The 19,430-nt window shown below is 54.8% G+C and overlaps 1 protein-coding gene across 6 annotated transcripts in view; it reads right to left on the bottom strand.

Moving 5' to 3' along the window:
- The window catches only part of LOC125122738 (tyrosine-protein phosphatase non-receptor type substrate 1-like), a 45,087-nt gene that overhangs the window by 8,215 nt on the left and 17,442 nt on the right, over positions 1-19,430 (bottom strand). For all 6 annotated transcript variants that reach the window (XM_047771447.1, XM_047771449.1, XM_047771450.1 and 3 more), the window contains 5 exons: positions 16,409-16,771; positions 10,233-10,550; positions 9,344-9,673; positions 6,959-7,069; positions 3,894-3,918 (listed from right to left, as the gene is read on the bottom strand). In XM_047771447.1, coding sequence (XP_047627403.1) covers positions 3,894-3,918; positions 6,959-7,069; positions 9,344-9,673; positions 10,233-10,550; positions 16,409-16,771 — 1,147 coding nt within the window. The remainder of the gene's footprint in view (positions 1-3,893; positions 3,919-6,958; positions 7,070-9,343; positions 9,674-10,232; positions 10,551-16,408; positions 16,772-19,430) is intronic.

Genomic DNA, 19,430 nt, shown 5'->3' with positions numbered 1-19,430 from the left:
ACCCCCACCCCCTCCCCAGGGTGCTGGGGTTGTTACCCACGCCAGCATCCTCTGGAAAGCCTCTGATCCCAGCCAGCCGGGCTGAAGCCGGCAGCAGCGCATGGGAAAGCTCCATTAGCGCTCACTAGCTATTGCTTTGGTTTAGAGAGATGAAAGGGAGCAAGCGATCTCATGGCTCCCTCGGTAGGCTCACGCTGGAAAAATAAAAAACAGGCAGCAAACGGTTGGCTTCTCTGGGGAAGAAGAAACAGGCAGCATGAGGCTGCACATCAGAACCTCAGGCATCAGTGCTGAAGAGCCTCAGCTTCAGCGGCAGAGAAATCCAGGCTGAGGCGCGGTTTAGCCCTTAGGAGCTGTGGGACCTTGGGAAGGTCACATGACTTCTCTGAGCCTCAGTTTCCTCCACCACACCTAGGGACAAGATGCTTCTGGAGCAGAGGTTCTCCAAGTCTGGCTCCAAAACAGCAGCATCAGCCCCACCTGAGAACTTGTTAGAACTACCAATTCTGCAGCAGAGACTCAGGGGGTGGGGCCGGCAGGTAATCTGCGTTTTAACAAGCCCTCCAGGGGAATTCTGCTATACACTCAGGTTTGAGACCTGTGTTCAATTAAATTGGGATAACAGCAAATCATAGGGGTTTTGCGATAATTAAATCACCGATGGGCTAATGTAGATAACAGCATAGATCCGTGCCTGGGACACGCAATGCTCAGTAAATGTTAGCAGCAGATGCCGTGGTCATTATTATTACTGACATGGCCCTTCTCTTCCAGAAATGTGTTGCCTAATCGGGAGATAAGATGGGTAAAAAATAATGACAACAACAAAAACAAAACAAAAAAGAGAGATTCTTCCACATGTGGGGCTGTGAAGCCACCGACAGGGAGAGTTTTAGGGATTCAGAGAAGTTAGGGATTGAGGCTTGCTGTATTGGTGTGGGACGGCACTCATCCCGTCATTCACTTGTTCATTCAACAAACCTTTACTGAACACTGATTCCAGTCCAGGCATGGTGCCAAGTTCAGCAGCTCTTAGCACTAAATGTGAGGGAATAGTCCCTGCCTTCAAGAGGGGCGGGTTATACTATGGGGACAAATGCAGAGACAGTTTGAACACACTGGGGTGTCACTGCAGGGGCACCAGGAGAGCTCCCAGGAGGAGCTCCTGTCCCTGGAGGAGGTAACACCCTTGCTCTTGCCGAGCCCAAAAGAAACAGGATAATCAGGTGAAAGGAGGGGAGCCCGCATTAGCTTCCAGGCTGCATGACTCTAGGGGGCGCTGTTCAGAGGCGGTTCTGTCACCTCCTGGAGTTGTGCAGACCCTGGGTGGTACAGGAGCAGGGGTGGGGAGGACATCTCAGGGAGAGAGGCCAGGGCACAAGAGGGAAGAGGAGAGAGAGGAGGAGGGATGGAGGAGGTGCCTGAATGCGAGCCCTGGGAGTGCCCGGAAGTGAAACTGTCCAAGCCGGCAGGACAGGACCACGAGGAGCTTGAGGGTCTCGAGAGGGCGTCTGGACTATCTCAAGGGCCACAGGATGCCGTTGGGGGTGTTTAGGCAAAGGATGGAAGCCAAGTCTGGCCCCTGGGAAAGAGTGTACTCGGTGGGGGACGTGTGATGGGAAGACATGGCAACAGGAAAACAAACAGGTGTGCGGCTGGCCTGTTATGGGGATGGGGAGGCTGGGAGGTTGGCCAGGGCTCAGAGCAGGAAGCCACCTGTGGAGGTCAGAGCAGAAAGCAAGACTTTCTCTCAGGGGTACCACGGACACATGCTGGGGGCAGGAGGGACCCACACAGTTTCCCGGGGCCCCACAGACAGGTTAGATTCTCCTGCTGTGTGCAGCCGCAGTGTTTAGTCCACTCCCATCGCTATACCCACCACCACCTATGGCCTCCAAACACAAGACAAAGCATCCCCAGACCCCCAACCTTGGGGCTGTCCTTGACCCTACAATCTGTCACCAAAAGTCCTTTTGGGAATTCCCGTCATGGCTCAGCAGAAATGAATCTGACTAGTATCCATGAAGGTGCAGGTGTGATCCCTGGCCTTTCTCAGTGCATTAAGGACCTGGCATTGCCATCACCTGTGGTGTTGGTCACAGATGTGGATGTGGCTCGGGTCTCACGTTGCTGTGGCTGTGGTGTAGGCTGGCAGCTGTAGCTCTGATTCGGCCCCTAGCCTGGGAACCTCCACATGACGTGGGTGTGGCCCTAAAAAGCAAAAAAAAAGAAAGAAAGAAAGAAAAAAGACAAAAAGAAAAAAAAAATTCCTTGCGCTGTACTTCCAAAATATATCCAGAATCTGACCACTTCTAAGCCCATCCCACCACCCTGGTTCAGGCCGATACCATCTGCGTAGACCACCACAGCAGCCTCCTCTCTGGCCTCTCTGCCTCCACCCTCACCTCCTATAGCTTGGTCCCCACATGATGGTCAGGGTGGTACATTTAAAACAAAGTCAGATCAGAGCTGACCTGTGGGTGCAGTGGGTTAAGGATCCTGCACTGCCCCTGCAGGGGCTCGGGCGGCTGCTGTGATGCGGGTTTGATCCCTGGCCTGGGAACTTCCACATGCCACAGGTATGGCCAAGAATAAATAATGAATAAAATAAAACAAAGTCCATCATCTCCCTCCTGTGCCTCCTCATCCCACTGGGAGTAAAACCCAACATCCTAACAGCCACAGGCCCGAGACGACTGGCCTTCACTCCAGATTCTCAATTCCGCTTTTGAAATCCGCAGAGCTTTCCAAAAAAAAAAAAAAAAACACAAAAAAAACAAAAAAACCCAAAACCAAAAGGCTTGCAAAACCCATTTAGTGGCAAAATCTGTCCTTAACTAACAGGAAGCTGTTTGCAGTTTGTATTTATTGTCCTTAGCACGGGCACTGGGGTGAGTATTGGGGGCCTTCCCCAAAGCTGAAACGTCTGGATTAGTAACTCATCTGTCGCAAGGGCTCCAGCCGAGAGACTGTGGCCTGTGCCTCCCCCCGCCCCCTCCCCCCTCCCCTCATTCCTCCGTCCCAACTGCACCTGCCTCCCCCACCCTCCCAACACTTCCCACCTAGAGCCTTCGCCTTGGTTGCTCTCTGGTCCAGCGGGCACCCCTTACGGTCTGTCCCCCCACCGCCCCCCTGCCCCTACCCCCCAGCTTTGGGTCCTTGCTCACATCCCCTCTTCAGTGGAGGCCCTTCCCCTGCCCTCCCTCCCATCTCCATCCCTTTGCTGAGTTTGACTCATCACCATCCGCCAGGACTTTCCACATTGTTTCGCCTCCAGGCTCACTGCCTGCCTCTCTCACCAGTGCCTGAGCCTCATGGAGGCCCCGACTGATTCTTGTTCACTGCAGTATCCTGAGCATTCAGAACAGAGCAGGTGCACAGAGAAGGGACGTGGCGAAAATCATCAAAAACCTACATCGACAAACTAATGTACTGTCTGTGATGTAATGTCATCACTTGAGCTTCCGCCCAGGGCGTGGGCTTCAGGGGAGCACAGCTGCTTCTAGCCGACCCAGCCACCCTGGCATCGCCAGGGCCGCCCGTGCCAAGGCACTCAATAAATATTTAACGAACAAAGGGAAGAGCAGAGTATATAGCGCGGTTCTGGGGGCAGGTTTCTGTCACAGTCCAAACGGGGTTTGATAAGGGGCTCACTGTCCATGAACAGTAGGCAAGAAATCGGTGCCTCCACAGGCCGAAATCCCTGCAAAATCCCCTCATTTGAGACAGGAATTAAAGATGAACCTGATGTGAGGAGCTTACAAAGGAAGGAAACAGGAAAGCGGGCTGGCACAGGAATGAGGGTCAGTGGGTGCAGATTATGCTTTGCCATTTTAGGGGCAAACCACCAAATAAGAACTGCAAAAGTACCCCCTGCCCAGTGATGCACTTACCTTGTAGAAGACGTGGAGCCTTTGGCTGCAAAAGAAAAGAAACAGAAGCCGATTATTTCACCTAGAAATACCATTTTCTTATGTAACTTTTTTTTTTTTTTTTTTTTTTGGTGGAAGGTGGGGGTAGAGGTGAGCAGAGGTTTGTCTCCAGGGATGTTGGGGGGAATTGTTAAAATCATATCCTCCAAACCACGGAAACCCCATGCCCACCCCATTGGGGCAGGTGGTCCATTATCTTTCATGGAGGAAGATGAGTGAGTGGGGCCTTCCTGCTGTCCCACCTCTGGGAGCTGCCAAGGGTCAGATGCCAACGTAGCCTTCAGCCTGGGAGAGGCCACCTGCCCTCGCCCTGTCTGAGCCTCACTTCCATCCACCATACACATTCCCTGAGGACCTATAGCAAACCTGGGTCACCATCAGGATCCTTCACTGCTGGAGACTAGGTTCTAGCAGGGCTGCTAGGGGTGTGTGTGTGGGCGGGGGAAGCAAGCGTGAATCTCACTTCTGCCACCAACTCACTGGCTGTGTGACCTGAGGTGGATCACTTCCCCTCTCCGAGCTTGGATTTCAACGCTCTAACTCACAGGGTTGGGCTGGACGTGCATTTTCATCTCACCACTTTCCAAAAAAGGATCTTGGGAGGAAAGAAAGGGTCCATCTGGCTCAGAGATTTTAAGCCTGTGATATGGGGCATCCCACAGAGAAGCCACTGGGGTTCAGCCACCATTTGACTCTCATTTTGCTGTAAAATTGTAATTAAAAAGCAACATGCGCAGGCAAATGGGCTCGCCTCCACATTTTCACAGGCTGGAGGCTGCCACAATGCAAGCATTCTCACTGCCACATCGACGCTTGGTGCCTGGGTAGGTATTGGATTTTTAGGTGAGTGGTGCTAGGTAGGAAGGCTGCAGCTCAGCATCTAACTCATCTGAATGGAGGCTGATGGGTTGCCAAGTGTTAGGACACAAGTCCTCTCAGAGGACACTGAGGACAGGATACTGATCAACCTCATTTTACACCAAGGACCCCAAACGACTCCTTAAGGTTAGCTGATACGTGGTAGAATTGAAGTTGGGATATTTTCTTGCAAGTATTGAGGTAGCAGATGGCAGGCACCTCCAGGGTACCAACAAGGGAGACCGGGTGTCTCATTAGGGTGGAAGTGATGTGCAGAGGCCTCAGATGTGGCCTCTGCAGACCTACTGTCCAGGTTTGAATCCTGGCCTTAGCACACACCAGGTGTGAGGCCCTGAGCAAGCTTTGTAACTTTCCCATGCCTCAGTTTCCTCATCTGTGAAGTGGGGTTAGGTCTGTGGTGTGAACAGTTGCCTGGCACATCAGAGGAGCTGCCTGAGGGCCAGTTGTTACTGTCACTGGAGCCTACATTTGAGACCTGGGCTGACACACCAGCAGACTCACCCCTCGGGGCTGGGTGGCCTTCACCAGCATCGGCGCCTCTCCACCCCTCCTCCCATCCCTCCTCTGGACCAGCTCCCATGTGCTGGAGCCCGACGGGGTACCCAGGGATGAGGGTCCAAAGGGGACTAGGGTTCCACTAACGCACACGGTGAATACTCACAGCGGGGCTGGCTTGTGCCCCCTTCGTGGGTGGAGGGCCCTGTTTCCCCACCCAAGGAGGAGTCCTTCCTGGGTGGGGGCTTCAGAAATGTTAAGAAAACCACCCGATAGGTCATCTGGCAAAATCTCTTCCAGATTCCAAAGATGCGAGGCCTGCGGCCAGCCCTCCTGGACGGGAGCCTGAGGCCCAGGCAGTGTCTCAGAGCTGAGTCCTTCCAGCCCAGGAGGGCGAGACACGTGGGGGGCAGAGAAGAGGGGGTGCAGGAGGGGTGCGTGGCTGACACACCACATGCCTGTCAGCTCAGCCTGGAGGTTCCGGTGCGGACGTGCAGCTCAGGACGGTTCTCTGCACTCTACAGGCGGCGGCACGTGGTGGGTTACAACAGTTTTAGGAGAATATAGTGTAAGAGATGACAAAAAGGAAAATATCAGAATTCCAATTTTATATATGGGGTGTGTATGCGTGAGGCTGAGACGCGAAATGTATTTCTATCCCTTGTAGTCAAAAAAGTTTCAGAAGCGCGGGCTTAAAATTGCCTCCTCTTAGAGTGGGAAAGAGGACATGTATTTTTTCAGGTCTGAGAATGTGTCAGAGCTGCTGTTTCACAGGAGAGCTTACTTGTTTCGTAACGCACCTCCGAGGCAGGCACTGCCACACCCATTTTACAGGCAAGGAGACTGAAGCTCCTGGAGGCCCAACTGATGGGTTAGAGTAAATAACAAGGGTCTGGAACCCTGGTTCATCTGACGCCAAGGTCAGAGGTCTGGCCACAGCAACAACTACACACACAGACACACACCCATGTACATGAATGCAAACAAGGGGACCCTGTCCTGGATTTGAACTTGGACCCTGCTGCTGCAGTCCAAAGCCACACATCTTGCCCTAGTGAGGGGAGCTTTCCAGGAAAGTGGCTCATATTTCTGCGCTCATGTACAATACTGACAGGAGCTAGCATTTATTAAGCACTTGTTGCATGCCAGGCTCTTTCTTAACCTTGTACTCATAGTCACGCATTTAATCCTCCCAGCAGTATGAGAGAGAAGTGGTGATATTAGCCTTGCTCCCTCCCAGCGTCCTGCCCCGGGATGGGGGGAGGGGCTGGGCATGGATTCTGGACAGGTAAGAGGAAAGCAGAAGTTGGCCAGGGGCCTCCTGGGAAATCCTGTTTTCTCCCTAAGACCGTCTTGCTGCCCTGGCATCTCCCTGACCCCCACCTCGGTGGTGGTCCCGTGAGGATGTGGGGCCCAGGGTAAGTGATGCTTATCTTGCAGCCACGAGAGGAAGGCCACTAGGGCACCCACCCAGATTCCAGCCTGGTGAAGGGGTGGCACAGCCACGGCACTGCTACCTCCGGACTTCTTGTTACTGGGAGTCACGGGACACCCTTACAGCTTAAGCTCTGTGTAGCCCAAAGCAGAGGCCCCCCGCTCTGGAAGGACAGCCAGGGGCAAAGTGTTGGGGAGGAAGCCGGGGATCCACTCACCTTTCTTCTGTCTGATTCGGAGGAGGTAGAGGGCAGCGATGAGCAGGGCCACCAGCAAGGCACACACCACGCCCACCGTGATAAAGATGCTTTTCCAGTTGTCGGAGTTGTCTAGGACCACATAAGACAGAGGCTTCAGGTAGGAAAATTAGAAACAAGGAAAAGGAAAACCCACTGCCCCTTGTCACCACTAGGCAGGCATCAGCAGCTGAGAACATCTGGTTCAGATGTTTCAGGCCACGTGGGCACGTTCATGGGTCTGTGAACATGTCCCCTTGAGGGTCACCCACGGGCAGCGCAAAAACTGTGGAGTTCCCGTCGTGGCGCAGTGGTTGACGAATCCAACTAGGAACCATGAGGTTGCGGGTTCGATCCCTGGCCTCACTCAGTGGGTCAAGGATCCGGCATTGCCGTAAGCTGTGGTGTAGGTCACAGATGCGGCTCAGATCCCACGTTGCTGTGGCTCTGGCGAAGGCCGGTGGCTACAGTTCCAATTAGACCCCTAGCCTGGGAACCTCCATATGCCGCAGGAGCGGCCCCAGAAAAGGCAAAAAGATCAAACCAAACCACACAAAAACAAAACCAAAAAAAACTGTGGAGGGAAGCATTGCCGACAGAGCTGGAGGAGCCCCGGCTGCTGGGTGTGGGTGGAATTTCCCCCCCAAGGAACAGAAACATGTCCCTCCTTTTCTGAGTGAGCCACGGAGCAGCCACCCCACCATCGGGGCATCGCACAGCGCAGGGACGGGCGCTGAGGAAGTATGGATGTGACGCTGGCCGAGTGGAGCTCTGAGGCTGTGCACTGGTCTGTGCCCAGGGCCTGTGAGATGGTGAGTGGGGGGCTGGCACGGGAGCACAGGGGGTAGGGCGGTTGGGAGCAGGGCTCTGAGCCTCAGAAACGTGGCTTCCAATGGATGCCCCCTTGTGCTGTGACCTTGAGAAGGTCATTTAAACTCCCTCACATGCCCGCCTCCTCTTGTGTAACTGAGGCCAGTAGTGATTTCTATTTCAAAGAGTAGCTCTGAGCATTACCTCACCAACTAACCCATCATCCAGCTAACTCACTCTTTCATCCTTTCTGAAAGTATTTCTTTTTCTTTAAAAATTTTTTTTTTTTTTTTATTTTTCAGGGCTGTACCTGTGGCATTCCCAGTCTAGGGGTCCAATTGGAACTATAGCTGCCGGCCTCCGCCACAGCCACAGCAACGCGGGATCAGAGCCGCATCTGTGACCTACACCACGGCTCACGGCAACGCTGGATCCCTAATCCACTGAGTGAGGCCAGGGATCGAACCTGCAACCTTGTGGTTCCTAGTTGGATTCATTAACCACTGCACCATGACAGGAACTCCATCTAAAAGTGTTTCTTGAGTGTCTTCTATCAGCTGTGATGCTGAGACAGCCATGGTCCTGGTAGACAGGCATGTCCTTCAGTGCTGCCAGGAGCTGATGGATCAGCCCAGAGACAGGCACAGGCTTGTCCAAGTCCCCACAAGACTGTGACAGCCAGAGTGGGTCCACCCATCCTGTCTCCCAGTGCTGGGCCTATCCTGTGAAAACCAGCCATCTGTGGCAGCAAAGGGCACCCTGGCAGGCCCTAAGGCTTCTTCAGAGCCATTCCCTTGAAGGAAGCACAAAGGAAGGAACTGGCCTCTATTCTAATCCATTCAAAGAGTCTGCTATACACAAGTGTACAGGTGATGGAACATTCCACAGTGGCACCAAATGCCAACGAGGTGCTGCCATCTTAAAGGAAGAAGAGAGAGACGCTGACAGCAGGTGGAAGAGGGCTGATACCTTTTGTTCTCCCAGGAGAATGGCAGCATCCCCACTGTCTTAAACGGGCATGTACTGGGGCCTAGAAAAGCTCTTTGGGAAATCGTCCCACAGACATACCTGCGCATGTAACAGAATATATCCAGAATATATCCAAGGCACGCAGCCCTGATTGTACCTGAGGTAAGCGCAGATGGTGTGAAGCCCCTGCGCCCCTTCCCAGGGGGCGGCCTTGTGACGGCAGCCGGGAGACTGAGCCAAGGCAAGAAAGAGCAGGCAGGAGGGACGTGGCGGACAGGGGGTGGTGAGCACAGTGGCTGTTAGTAGATGAACACGAGAGGCAGGACGCTCTGAACGGGATGATCTCCCTCCTCTCCCTACTTTCTTTCTTGAAGGATATTTATGCCAAAAGATCTATCAGGAAGGTACCAGATTCTCTTACCAGTCGTGACTCCTGGAGAATGGGATTTGGGAGAGGGGAACGCACTTCAAACTTCTATTTAATATCTACCGACTTTCTAGATTGTTCTCGAATAAGCATGAATCATTATTGTAGCATTTAAAAAAAAAAAAAAAAAAGAGCCCGGTCAGTTGGAGTGGTGGTCTCACCAAGGACTGTATCTGCACCCTGCTCCTTCTGGTGAGTGACAACCTCCAGGGTATAGTTTTTGGTGACCGCCGGCTGCCCGTCATGCTCCACCTGGCAGGTGAGCAGCACGGCCTCCCTGTGGGCAGATGAGTTCACCAGGAGCCAGCTGGTCCGGTTGAAGGTCCCATCCTTGTTCTCCATGAGGGTCGAGGCCGTTTCTGTCCGGGACACGTTTCTGTTCTCCAGCCACGTCAGCTGTAGGCGCTGGGGGTAGAACTTCTTCACCAGGCAGGTGACATTCACCTGGTTCCCCGTCGGGGGCTGTTGGGTAACCTCCAGGGTGGGCGGAACTGAAACAGCACAGGCAGAAGCTCTGACCTTGTGGAACAGACAGGTCATGGGGGAGGGGCTGGATCCCAGCTCCCAGCACAGCAGGGAGTCACCCAGGACCGAGCCAGGCCGGCCACGGGTGCTCTCACACCAAGGGGCCTCTGGGCCTATGAACGAAAGCACTGAGCACAGTGCAGGGCACACAGTAGGTGCTCCCGGGCCCGTCATTGGGGTATAAGGAGGGAAATCTACAAGCACAGCCCCTGGCATGCGGTGGGAATATCATAACTGGCGCAAAACACATGAAATCACCAAGCACACGGGGGCCTGGCTTAGAGCAGGTGCTCCGTCGTTGGAGATGCTCTGGGTCGAGTCGGGGAACCTCTGAGCACAGGGCCTGGACATGACTGGTGTCCACCTCGCGGCTGCCATGAAAGCAGCAGTGAGTGGCCAGCACAGCTAGGAGCCTGGTGGTTGGGCAGGACTGTCAGGAAGCAGATTCCAGGCAGTTCAAGGCAGGGGGAGGGCAGGCTGGGGGTTGGGGCAGGTGTGGCCGTGGGCTGATGTGAGGGTATCTACCTCGGATGGTCTCAGACAAGTTGGCAGTTCCACGGAGAGGAGGGCCCCCTTGCAGGGTGACGTGGGCCACCTCACAGATGACTTGGGAGCGCACATCCCCCGGAGCCAGCAGCACCTCAGTGGTGCTGGAGATGCTGTAGGAAACGTTTCCCTCGGGCTCCACGCTGGTCTGGGAGGCTGGGAGCTCATTGCCATTTTTGAACCATTTCAGGGAGATGTTTCTGGGGGAGAAGCCGTGGGATTTGCAGGTGAAGCGCACTGTCTGCTCAGGTGTGGCCCTCGCCGCAGGGCCTGAGACCACGGGCCGAGAGGGCTTGGCTACAAAAGGAGCATTTTTAGACAATCAACATGAGCGTGATTTCCATAACTAAGGATAAGCGTCACGCACTTAAGAACCTTCGCACATATTATGTTTAATCCCCCTGATAATGCTGGGCTGGCAGGTCACCATCCTCAACTTTCAAAGGGACACAGGTTGCCAGAGGTGAGCTCTGGGTAGGGCCCACATGGAAATCTGAGCCCAAGTTCAAAGTCCTTCTCTTCTCTGCCAGGTGATGTCCCAGCAATCTGGGCACAGGGACAAGAGTAAAGATTGGTGGTTTCACTCTTCCCATTAACTGTTCTTAGCCGGCCTCCCCTGGAAAACTTAACTAACTTCAGAGACGTGTTTACAGAAGCAAATGCAGGGGAAGCAGGGGCATAGTGGGACTGCCACGGAAGCTGAACCAGGCTGGACGAGAAGTGTGGCCGTGGCACCTCCCAGCTCCTTGTCTGTGACATGGGACAGCAGACATCCTCCTTCCCAGGGTGCCAGCGAGGGTTGAAGCGGGCAGTGGAAGCATTTTTTCTCTGAGGAAACCAAAAGATGCTAAACAAAACTGAACCAACACGGATCTCTCTTGGACCTGAACTGTATTTTATATCCAGAGCTGTCCCTTCAGGTATTAAAAATGTACTCCACAGCTTCCATTCTTCCCACAGATATTCCCGTAAGACTTATCTGCCAATCTCTGCCTTGGAAAAGGAAGGAGCAAGCCAATGCTGAGAAACCAAAGATGGTTAATTTCTTAATTGTTACTGAATCAGAAGAGACAGACACAGGCCTACAGAGCACCCGAAGCACAGAGACCCGCACATCCAAAGCGAGGGCTTCTCCCTGGAGAAGGGCCCTAGGGTGTCTCCAAACTGTTCATTATTACCAGACACTTCCTGTAAAAGTCGGCAGATGGCAAATATGGCAAATATTTGCACTGGTAAATATTTAACTTGCTTCCTAAGACTCATCAAACGTTTTGAGGACCTAGTAAAGAAGTGTTACTTGAATAAGTCATAAAAACACCAGCATCCTGGACGTCGCTCAAGGGACGAGATGCTGTGATCGGTTACCTTTTATGAGAGCCCGAGGCTGGCCAATGCCTCCAAGACTTCCAACTCGCTGGTTCTCCCACCAGCCCCATGAGGGAGGCCCCAGTGTGGTCCTATCTATGGGACGAGGCTCAGGGGGGACCCAGCGGACCAAGGGCACCCGGGGAGAAAAGGTCAGAGTTCATCTCATTGCACAAAGGACTGATGATTTTAAGGTCTCTGTTCTTTATCCTTGAGCATCAGTGTCTGCTCCTGGACAAAGTGGATACAGACACCACCCTGGTAAGATGAGTGAAGATGTATGGAAAACACAGAGCCTGGCACATAGTAGGTGCTTCATCAGTAACACCTGTGATTTTTTTTTTTTAAGTGACTTTTTTTTTTTTTGTCTTTTTAGGGCCTCACTTGCAGCATATGGAAGTTCCCAGGCTAGGGGTCGAATTGGAGCTGCAGCTGTGGGCCTACGCCACTGCGACAGCCATGCAGGATCGGAGCCTCATCTGCCCCCTACACCACAGCTCATGGCAACGCCAGATCCTTAACCCACTGAGCAAGGCCAGGGATACTAGTCAGGTTTTTACTGCTGAGCCACAATGGGAACTCCAATACCTGTGATTGTTATCATAAGATCTGGTCATTCCTAGTTCTGCAACTACCTGCTTATTCTTTAGGCCATAAGAAGGCAAAGCAAAAGTAAGAAAAAAATAAGACAAGTCTCAAGTCCTGTTCCCTGCAGCTGCCATGAACAACTCCCAGGAAAAAAAGAAGTAGACAACCACCAAATAATGATTCTCTCCCTCTTTTTAAAACACAATCCTCTCAAGTTTGGGGAATCGCCTTTCAAGAGATGCAAGAGATCACGGGCATCTTCCCTGCAGGTCAGCGCTTTGCAGAGCTGGAAGCACTTTGAAAGGAGAGAGGACAGATAGTCAGTGACTCTTTGCTGTGTTGAGGCAGGAGGGCTCTGGGCTGAGCAGCGAGTCTTTGTAGGGATTCTAGCGCCTGCTCAGAAACACAGGTGTTTAAAGATGGGAAGGTTTTGCCGGCAATGAAGCTCTGGCCTGGACAGGGTGGTCTGGGGAAGGTGACCTGCCTCTGGGCTGGAGAGGGCAGGACATCACTCTCAGCCCAGGCTGGCCCTGGCTTGGGGGCGGGGGGTGGCTCTGATGAGGATTGTCCCCACCTCTCCACTCAGGCTTACTTTCTTGGGCTACTATGAGCTGTTACATTCACAGACTCTTCTGAAGCACCCTCACCCAGAGAAGCTGTTCTTGTAGCCCCAGCAACAAGGAAAAACCACCTTCGCAGGACAAAACCACAGCTCTCCCTCTGGGACCCTGGGAACTCGGAGCCCAGGCTCCTCCGCCCTGGCTGGGCCTCAGCACCCTCTGCAGGAGTTAAAACACTCGGCTGCCCAGGCCCATATCTGCCCAAGTCAATCTGAATTTCTAGCGTGGAGCCAGGGTCTGGGGAGCTGCTGAAGTTTCCCAGGTGGATGAGGTTGAAAAGCACTGGCTCCACCTCGTCCCCAGTTAGGCTTAGTCCTGGAGGGAACGTGACCCCTCTGAGGTCCCTCTGGCTCAGGTGATCAGAGCTAATGCTGGTGGAACACGTACCACGAGCCAGGCTCTGCTCTAAGCCCTTTACACGCCTCCTCATAAAGTCCCCGCCCCAGCTCTGAGGGCCATGCTGTCACTGAGGGACTGCGACACTGAACTCCAATGTGGGGAGGACTCATCAAGGCCCCGGAGCCTGGATGTGGCAGAGCTGTGATGGGGCCCAGGCAGGGAGCTCTGCCCAGGCTCTCAACAGCTGTGCACTGACCCCCAGTAGCATTTTCATCCAACCCCCCCATCTAGGGGTCCTAGACCCTCTCAGTCCAGCACCGACTCCTGAGAGGGGGCTGTGCTCACCACCATTTCGCAGATGGGGAAACGGAGGACTCAAGGAGCTGAGACTTGCCCCAGACACGTAGCCTGGGAGGCCAGCACATCGCTGACTGAGGGGCTGTCCTGTCACCAGGTCCCTGTACCCTCAGGACACACTGCGAAAGCTGGTATGATTCCCCTCCTTGCACAGGGGAGGGGATGAGGCCCAGCACAGGGAACTGGTCATGACCTTGACATAACACTGGCTTTGGGGCTCCCTGCTCTGTGCTGGGGATGTAGACAGAGCACCTCAGGTCCTTCCGACTCTCCTCAAAGGAGACCATGAGATCACCAGTTTACAATGAGAAACCTGAGGCTGAGAGCAACGAAGGGACTGTCCCCCACCCTCCCCACTGTGTCCCAGAAGTCTTTCCTGTCACCTCGAAGCTTTCAGGCCCATCAACAGGGCCAGCGCCCCCTCCACCAGCCCCCACACTGACCACCACCCCCCCGCCTTTCCCTCTGAGATTCCTGACCGAGAGTCCTACAGGGAGGAGTGGCCTCCGCAGGCCCAGAACTGGGGCCCCTGAAGCATCAAAGGTGAGCCACGGGCTCCCGACTCCTGAGTCTAGAATATGGGCTCTTGCTGGTGCGGGGCCCCAAGCACCCTCCGGGGAACAGTTCCCTGTCCTTGTCCTCAGTCTGCAGAGCCAGGGATGGGCATGCGTGGTGCAGCTGGGACAGCAGGGGCCCCTCTGTGCTCGTCCACACTGCCCTGCCCGGGGATGCACTTGCAGGCTGCTCAGTGAAGGGGCAACATCACAGCACTGGGGAGAAAAGGCTCCTGATGCTTTTAAACCAACTGAGCCCTGTTAACAGGTAAGGACCTCATGAGATATTTCTGAATCTGTCTGCTATGGATTGTAAAAGTAGCCCCACCTCTCACATGGGACTTTTTAAAATGCTTATTGCTGGAGAAGAGAGAAACCCAGGAATTTTCAGGAGAGGCTGGAGCTTTCTGCACACTTGGACAAGTGCAGCGGAGTGGGCAGCAAGCAGGGCGGTGAATCGAGTTGCTTGGGGGTCCACCTTGGCTCCCCTACCTGCTCAGGAACCAGTTCCCCTCTGAGCCTCAGTGTCCTCATCTGCAAAAGGGACAAGAGATGGCCCCTAACTCAGAGCACTGGTTCGAAGGCGTAAAAGCCATGAGGAAGATTCAGCCTCTGAGGAGGGGCTGCTGCTCCCCGACCCCTCCCACTTCCTTCCTTTCTCATCCAGGGACTCATCGGGGCAGGGGCTTGGGCAAGAGGATGAGCCCTGTCCTGGGGGGCAGCAGATCTGAGGGGCATGGGAGCCACTTACTAGCTGTGACTGGCGGGGCAAGGGGCTCCCCCTTGGGAAGTTTAGCAACATCTGCAAAATCAGGATGAAGCCACCTTCCCTGCTTAGGTCCAGGGCTTGTGGGGAGACTCAAGGACTATGATGACCAGAGGGGAATTCGGCAAAATAATCACACAAATTACAATGCACGTACTCTCTGACCTAGCAATGCACATGCATGGATGTTTCCCCTTTGAGCAGAGTGATGCACGGCTAAGGTTATCCACCGTGGCGCTGTTTTAATAGCCTGATGTTGGGAACAACTAAATATCCATCAACAGGCGACTGCCACGTGAGAGATGCTCTCTGCATACAAGGCAGTGTTCCGTAGCTGCTGCAACACTGGGCAGCTGTAACTGACGTGGAAATGCTAGACTTGGCATCAAGTTGCTGAAAGTGGGGAGAGGTTCCTAATCATCTCTGGACTCAGGGTCTGAATGTATGGGGGCATTCGGAACCTGCAGGAAACTGATCCAAATGTTCCCTATTCAATGGTGTGGGGTAATAAGCTTTTATTCAGCACCCACTACGCACCAGGTTCTTCCACAGAACCAGGATCTGATGCTGGTGCAGGAAGAATCCTGGCTTGGAATCAGATTGGTTCTGGAAATGTCCCCTCCCTGGCCATGTGACTGAGGTCCCCTGCCACCTCATGGCCCCAGGTTCCCGATCTGTGTTTGGGGGGCAGGGCTGGAGAGTGTCTAAATGTCAGTCCTGGGCTGACATTTTAGGGTTCAGGATCCTAGGCCACTGGCAGAAAATCCTAAATGTGCCCCCTTGCAACCACAGTGGGGCCGCCCCATGACACGCACATGGGGCAGCCCTTCCCTGGGTGAGGGACATGCTGAGCCAGTCCAGCGCTGCTGGGAGCCTTCAGTGACTGTGAGAGTCAGTGCCTGAATCTCAGGAGGGGCTTCTCAACAGACCCCCAGGAAACACCCACCCTCTGGGCATCTCCCCCATCCAGGGCCGGCAGCGGAAACACTGAATCCGCGCCTCGAGGGGTTTCTTCTCAGCGTGAGGTTTCTGAAGAGGAAATAAAGACACACATTCTCCCCTCCCTGCCCTGGACGTACCGCTCCTCACGGGAAGGGGAGAGAACATGCTTTGTGGAAGGAGAGCGGCTTCCTGTTTTATTCACTGAGGCTGCTACAGCCTCCAGAGCAGGGCCTGGCACACAGTAGGTGCTCACAAAGTGCCAAATAAAGAGAAGGTTCAGCCACATTGAGGGGAGCACTCTCTGGAGGCAGGAGGCGAGGTCTGGCCTGGGATTGGGCGAGTCACTCAGACTGGCTGTTCCCTCATCCCTGGGACCAAAGCGCTGGATGGGACTGCACAGGGCTGGGAGCCAAGCAGACTGGGCGTCCCGATTTTTCCCACCAGTTACCAGTTGTGGGGCTTTGAGCAAAGAGCACAGCCTCTCCAGGCCTTGACTTCCCTGATCTGTAGAGGGAGTGAAATCAGACCATGACCCAGATCATGACGGGGGCACCCTCTGCCTCTCCTGATTCTTGTTGACGTGCTGTCACAGAGCAGGGGGTGAGGCGTCCCCGCCATACTCACCACTCACAGTGAGCTGAGTGCCTGGCCCAGACCTAAACTCCACGTCCACAGGGGTCCCTCTCCGGAACTTCACACAGTAGTAGGTCCCGGCGTCTGCGGGGGTGATGTTCCGGATGCGGATGGAAAAGTCCTTGTTGTCTCTCCTTGTGGTATCTGAAGCATTTGTTACTCGGGGGAAGTGGCTCCCCTCTCCTTTGAAATCGTAGATTAACTCCTGGGCTGGTCCTGTCCCCTTGAACCACTTGAAGGGCCCAATGGGGATCAGGGAGGTCGCAGTGCAGGGCAGAGTGGCCGTCTCTCCAGCTGCGACAGACACGGACCTCTCAGGCTGAAGCACCTGCAACGCCTCCTCACCTGCCACTCCTGGAGGGAAACACACAGCAGTTATTCAGGCATCCTCAGGTGGTCCTGTAGGTCCTGCTTATCAACAAGAGCTTTCATTCACTGAGCGCACTGTGAGTGAGCCTCAAGCTCTGCCCATTGAATGAGTACCGCATGTGACCACATGAGGCTATAATGTGAGACCCTCATACCAATGAGGGGACTGAAGCACAGACAGGATGATGAGCAGGTGTGAGCTCCTGGGCCCCCTCTGGTGGAGTCATGTCTGGGGTGGACTGTGACTTCAAATCTGATCTTACCAGGAAGAAAGGGCACAGTGTTCCCGAAAGAGGGAACCGCCTGGGCAAAGGCTCAGAGGTATGGCATGGTACGGCGGGAGTGGGGAGGGGCAGGGCTCTCCAAGGAGCTCATATTCTGTTTCAGGCCTGGCCTAAGAATCAGGCCTTAAGCAGGTGAGTCATACTCAGTAGCTGGGGCCCATTAGGCTGTGGACTAGTGACAGAGGGGGACTTGGGTTTGAGTCCTTGTGATGCGGCTGTGTGACATGGGCCATTACTTAGACTACTGGGAGGATCCCGCAGGGATTCCTGTAAGTGTGCTGGATCCAGCCAGGTGCCGCAGATATGAGTGCTGCCCCTCGTTTGAGCAGGCCCCTTTACTGCTCTCTGAGCCTCAGTCTCCTCACCTGTCAGTTACTCTGGCTCCATCTCAATGGATCGCAGGTTGGAACAAACAACACGCCTTGTCCAGGTCAATGTCAAAAGGAAGCATCTGGTCCTTTGAGCCATCTGACCTGGTTTGAGACCTGGCTTGACTTTTATTCATATGGGACCTGAGTTTGCTCATTGCTAGAGTCTCAATTTCCTCCCCCACAAGATGGGTAGATAACCCCCAGCCCTCTGCAGAAATCAGAAGTCACACAGAAGCCACTTAGCACCAAGCTGGGCACAGGGAACCTATAGTCATCATGTCATGACAATGAACTTCACTCTCACCAGCCCTCACACACGCTCCTGCAGGCCAGGCCAGGGCTGGATGCTGCGATACACAGGGGCTGGACAGGTCAGGCCTTAAGGGCTTCCAGGCTGGGTGGCTGGAAGGAGTCCTGGAGGCTGGTGGGGGAGGGGCCTGAGCCCCAAATTGGAGAGGACTGGGGCACAGGAGCACAGACTGGGGGAGGCTGGGGGAGGGAGGACGCAGGAGGAAGTTGGACAGGCTGGCGAAGGCTGGGGGAGGGAGGACGCAGGAGGAAGTTGGACAGGCTGGCGAAGATGCCAAGAGACGTGCTGTAGATGCCCTGGGCGAGGGGCGGCCGGGACCCCCGTTCTGAATGACGCGGGGGGTGGGGAGAAAGGACAGATTATGAAGCCCTCGGAGAAACAGGCACCTACGTACACACAGAAAGACAGACAGACAGAGAGAGAAGGATAGAGATAGAGAACCACAGAGATAGGCAGAAAGACGGACAGACAGAGATGGAGTCAAAGAGTCGAAGACTGAGAGAGCGGGGTGGGGGGTGGGTGGGGGGGGAGAATAAGATAAGACACAGGGGCGCAGCAGCCTGGTGGAGGCAGGCAGGCAAACTGAGCCTCGATGTGACCTTGCCCTGGCCTGACCTGGCAGAGGCCACCTTTGCCTTGCACATCAGACAGGGTTGCAGCCAATGCCGTGAGCAGCCCCCTCGCCTCTCGCTGGGAAGGAGGGAGACCCTAGGCCCTCGGCCCACCAGCTCATGGCCTGGAAAAACCCCACTGGCGGGGGGCAGGGCGCCCAAGGGAGGGGCACCCATAGACTCTGGTCTGCCCTCCCTGCAGGCAGGCCCTCAGGAGGCCTCGCACGCCCCTGCCTGTGGTCCCAGCTCTGACTCCCAGGCCAGAGACTGCCTGGATCTCACGGCAGATGAGCAGAGACACAGACTGGCAGCCTGAGCACAGCCCAGCCCTCACAGGGCAGCAAAGAAACCAGAGTCCGCAGGGGGCAGGGGCTCCGGGTGGAGCTGGAGGCCGGGTGTGCGAGAGGCATGCGGAGGCAGCCCAGGGAGGCAGGCATGAGCCTGAGACACCCCGGGAGGCCTGAGCAGCGGCCAACAGCATCCAGCCAGGAACATTCTCAGGGATCCACACTCCACACCGGAGACTGGACAGACTAGAAGCGCCACTTGGAGGAAGCAGGGGCGCTGGGGCCAGCAGGCCTGCGGGAGAACAGTGTTCCCCCTCAGCCAGCTCAGCATCCACCCTCCCTGGGCCTCCCCTCTGGCATCCGCCAAGTGGGGTCCCTACCGGCACCCCAGCACCCCCCAGGATAGGCGTGAGGCCCATGACACAGGTGGACAGCAGCGCCTGCTGCACGGGTGCTGGGCGAATTACAGTTTCTGTTTGCATGATGAAAACAGCCACATTATGCTATACTAGATTTTCTCTGGATGGTCCTGTTGTTTCCCCCCCGCAGCAGATCCACAGGGAACTATTTCCCACCGCCTGCGGAGAACAGTGTCTGGCACCCACCGGGTCCTGGATAAATACAGGTTGAATGAACACATGAAGGAAAGAAGGAGGGATTTCACCTGCTCCCAGGCAAATCCCTCTCCCGGAGCCCCTTTCCTCATCTGTTAAAGGAGCTGCTACAGGAGACATCGTGGCCCTGGAGCCCGGGACTGTGCCTGGCGCACAGACGTGCATAA

This window comes from Phacochoerus africanus, chromosome 3 (assembly GCF_016906955.1).
Source record: "Phacochoerus africanus isolate WHEZ1 chromosome 3, ROS_Pafr_v1, whole genome shotgun sequence".
Lineage (NCBI taxonomy): Eukaryota > Metazoa > Chordata > Mammalia > Artiodactyla > Suidae > Phacochoerus > Phacochoerus africanus.
Note: the sequence above shows the minus strand (reverse complement) of the source record. Positions and strands in the feature narration are given on the sequence as shown.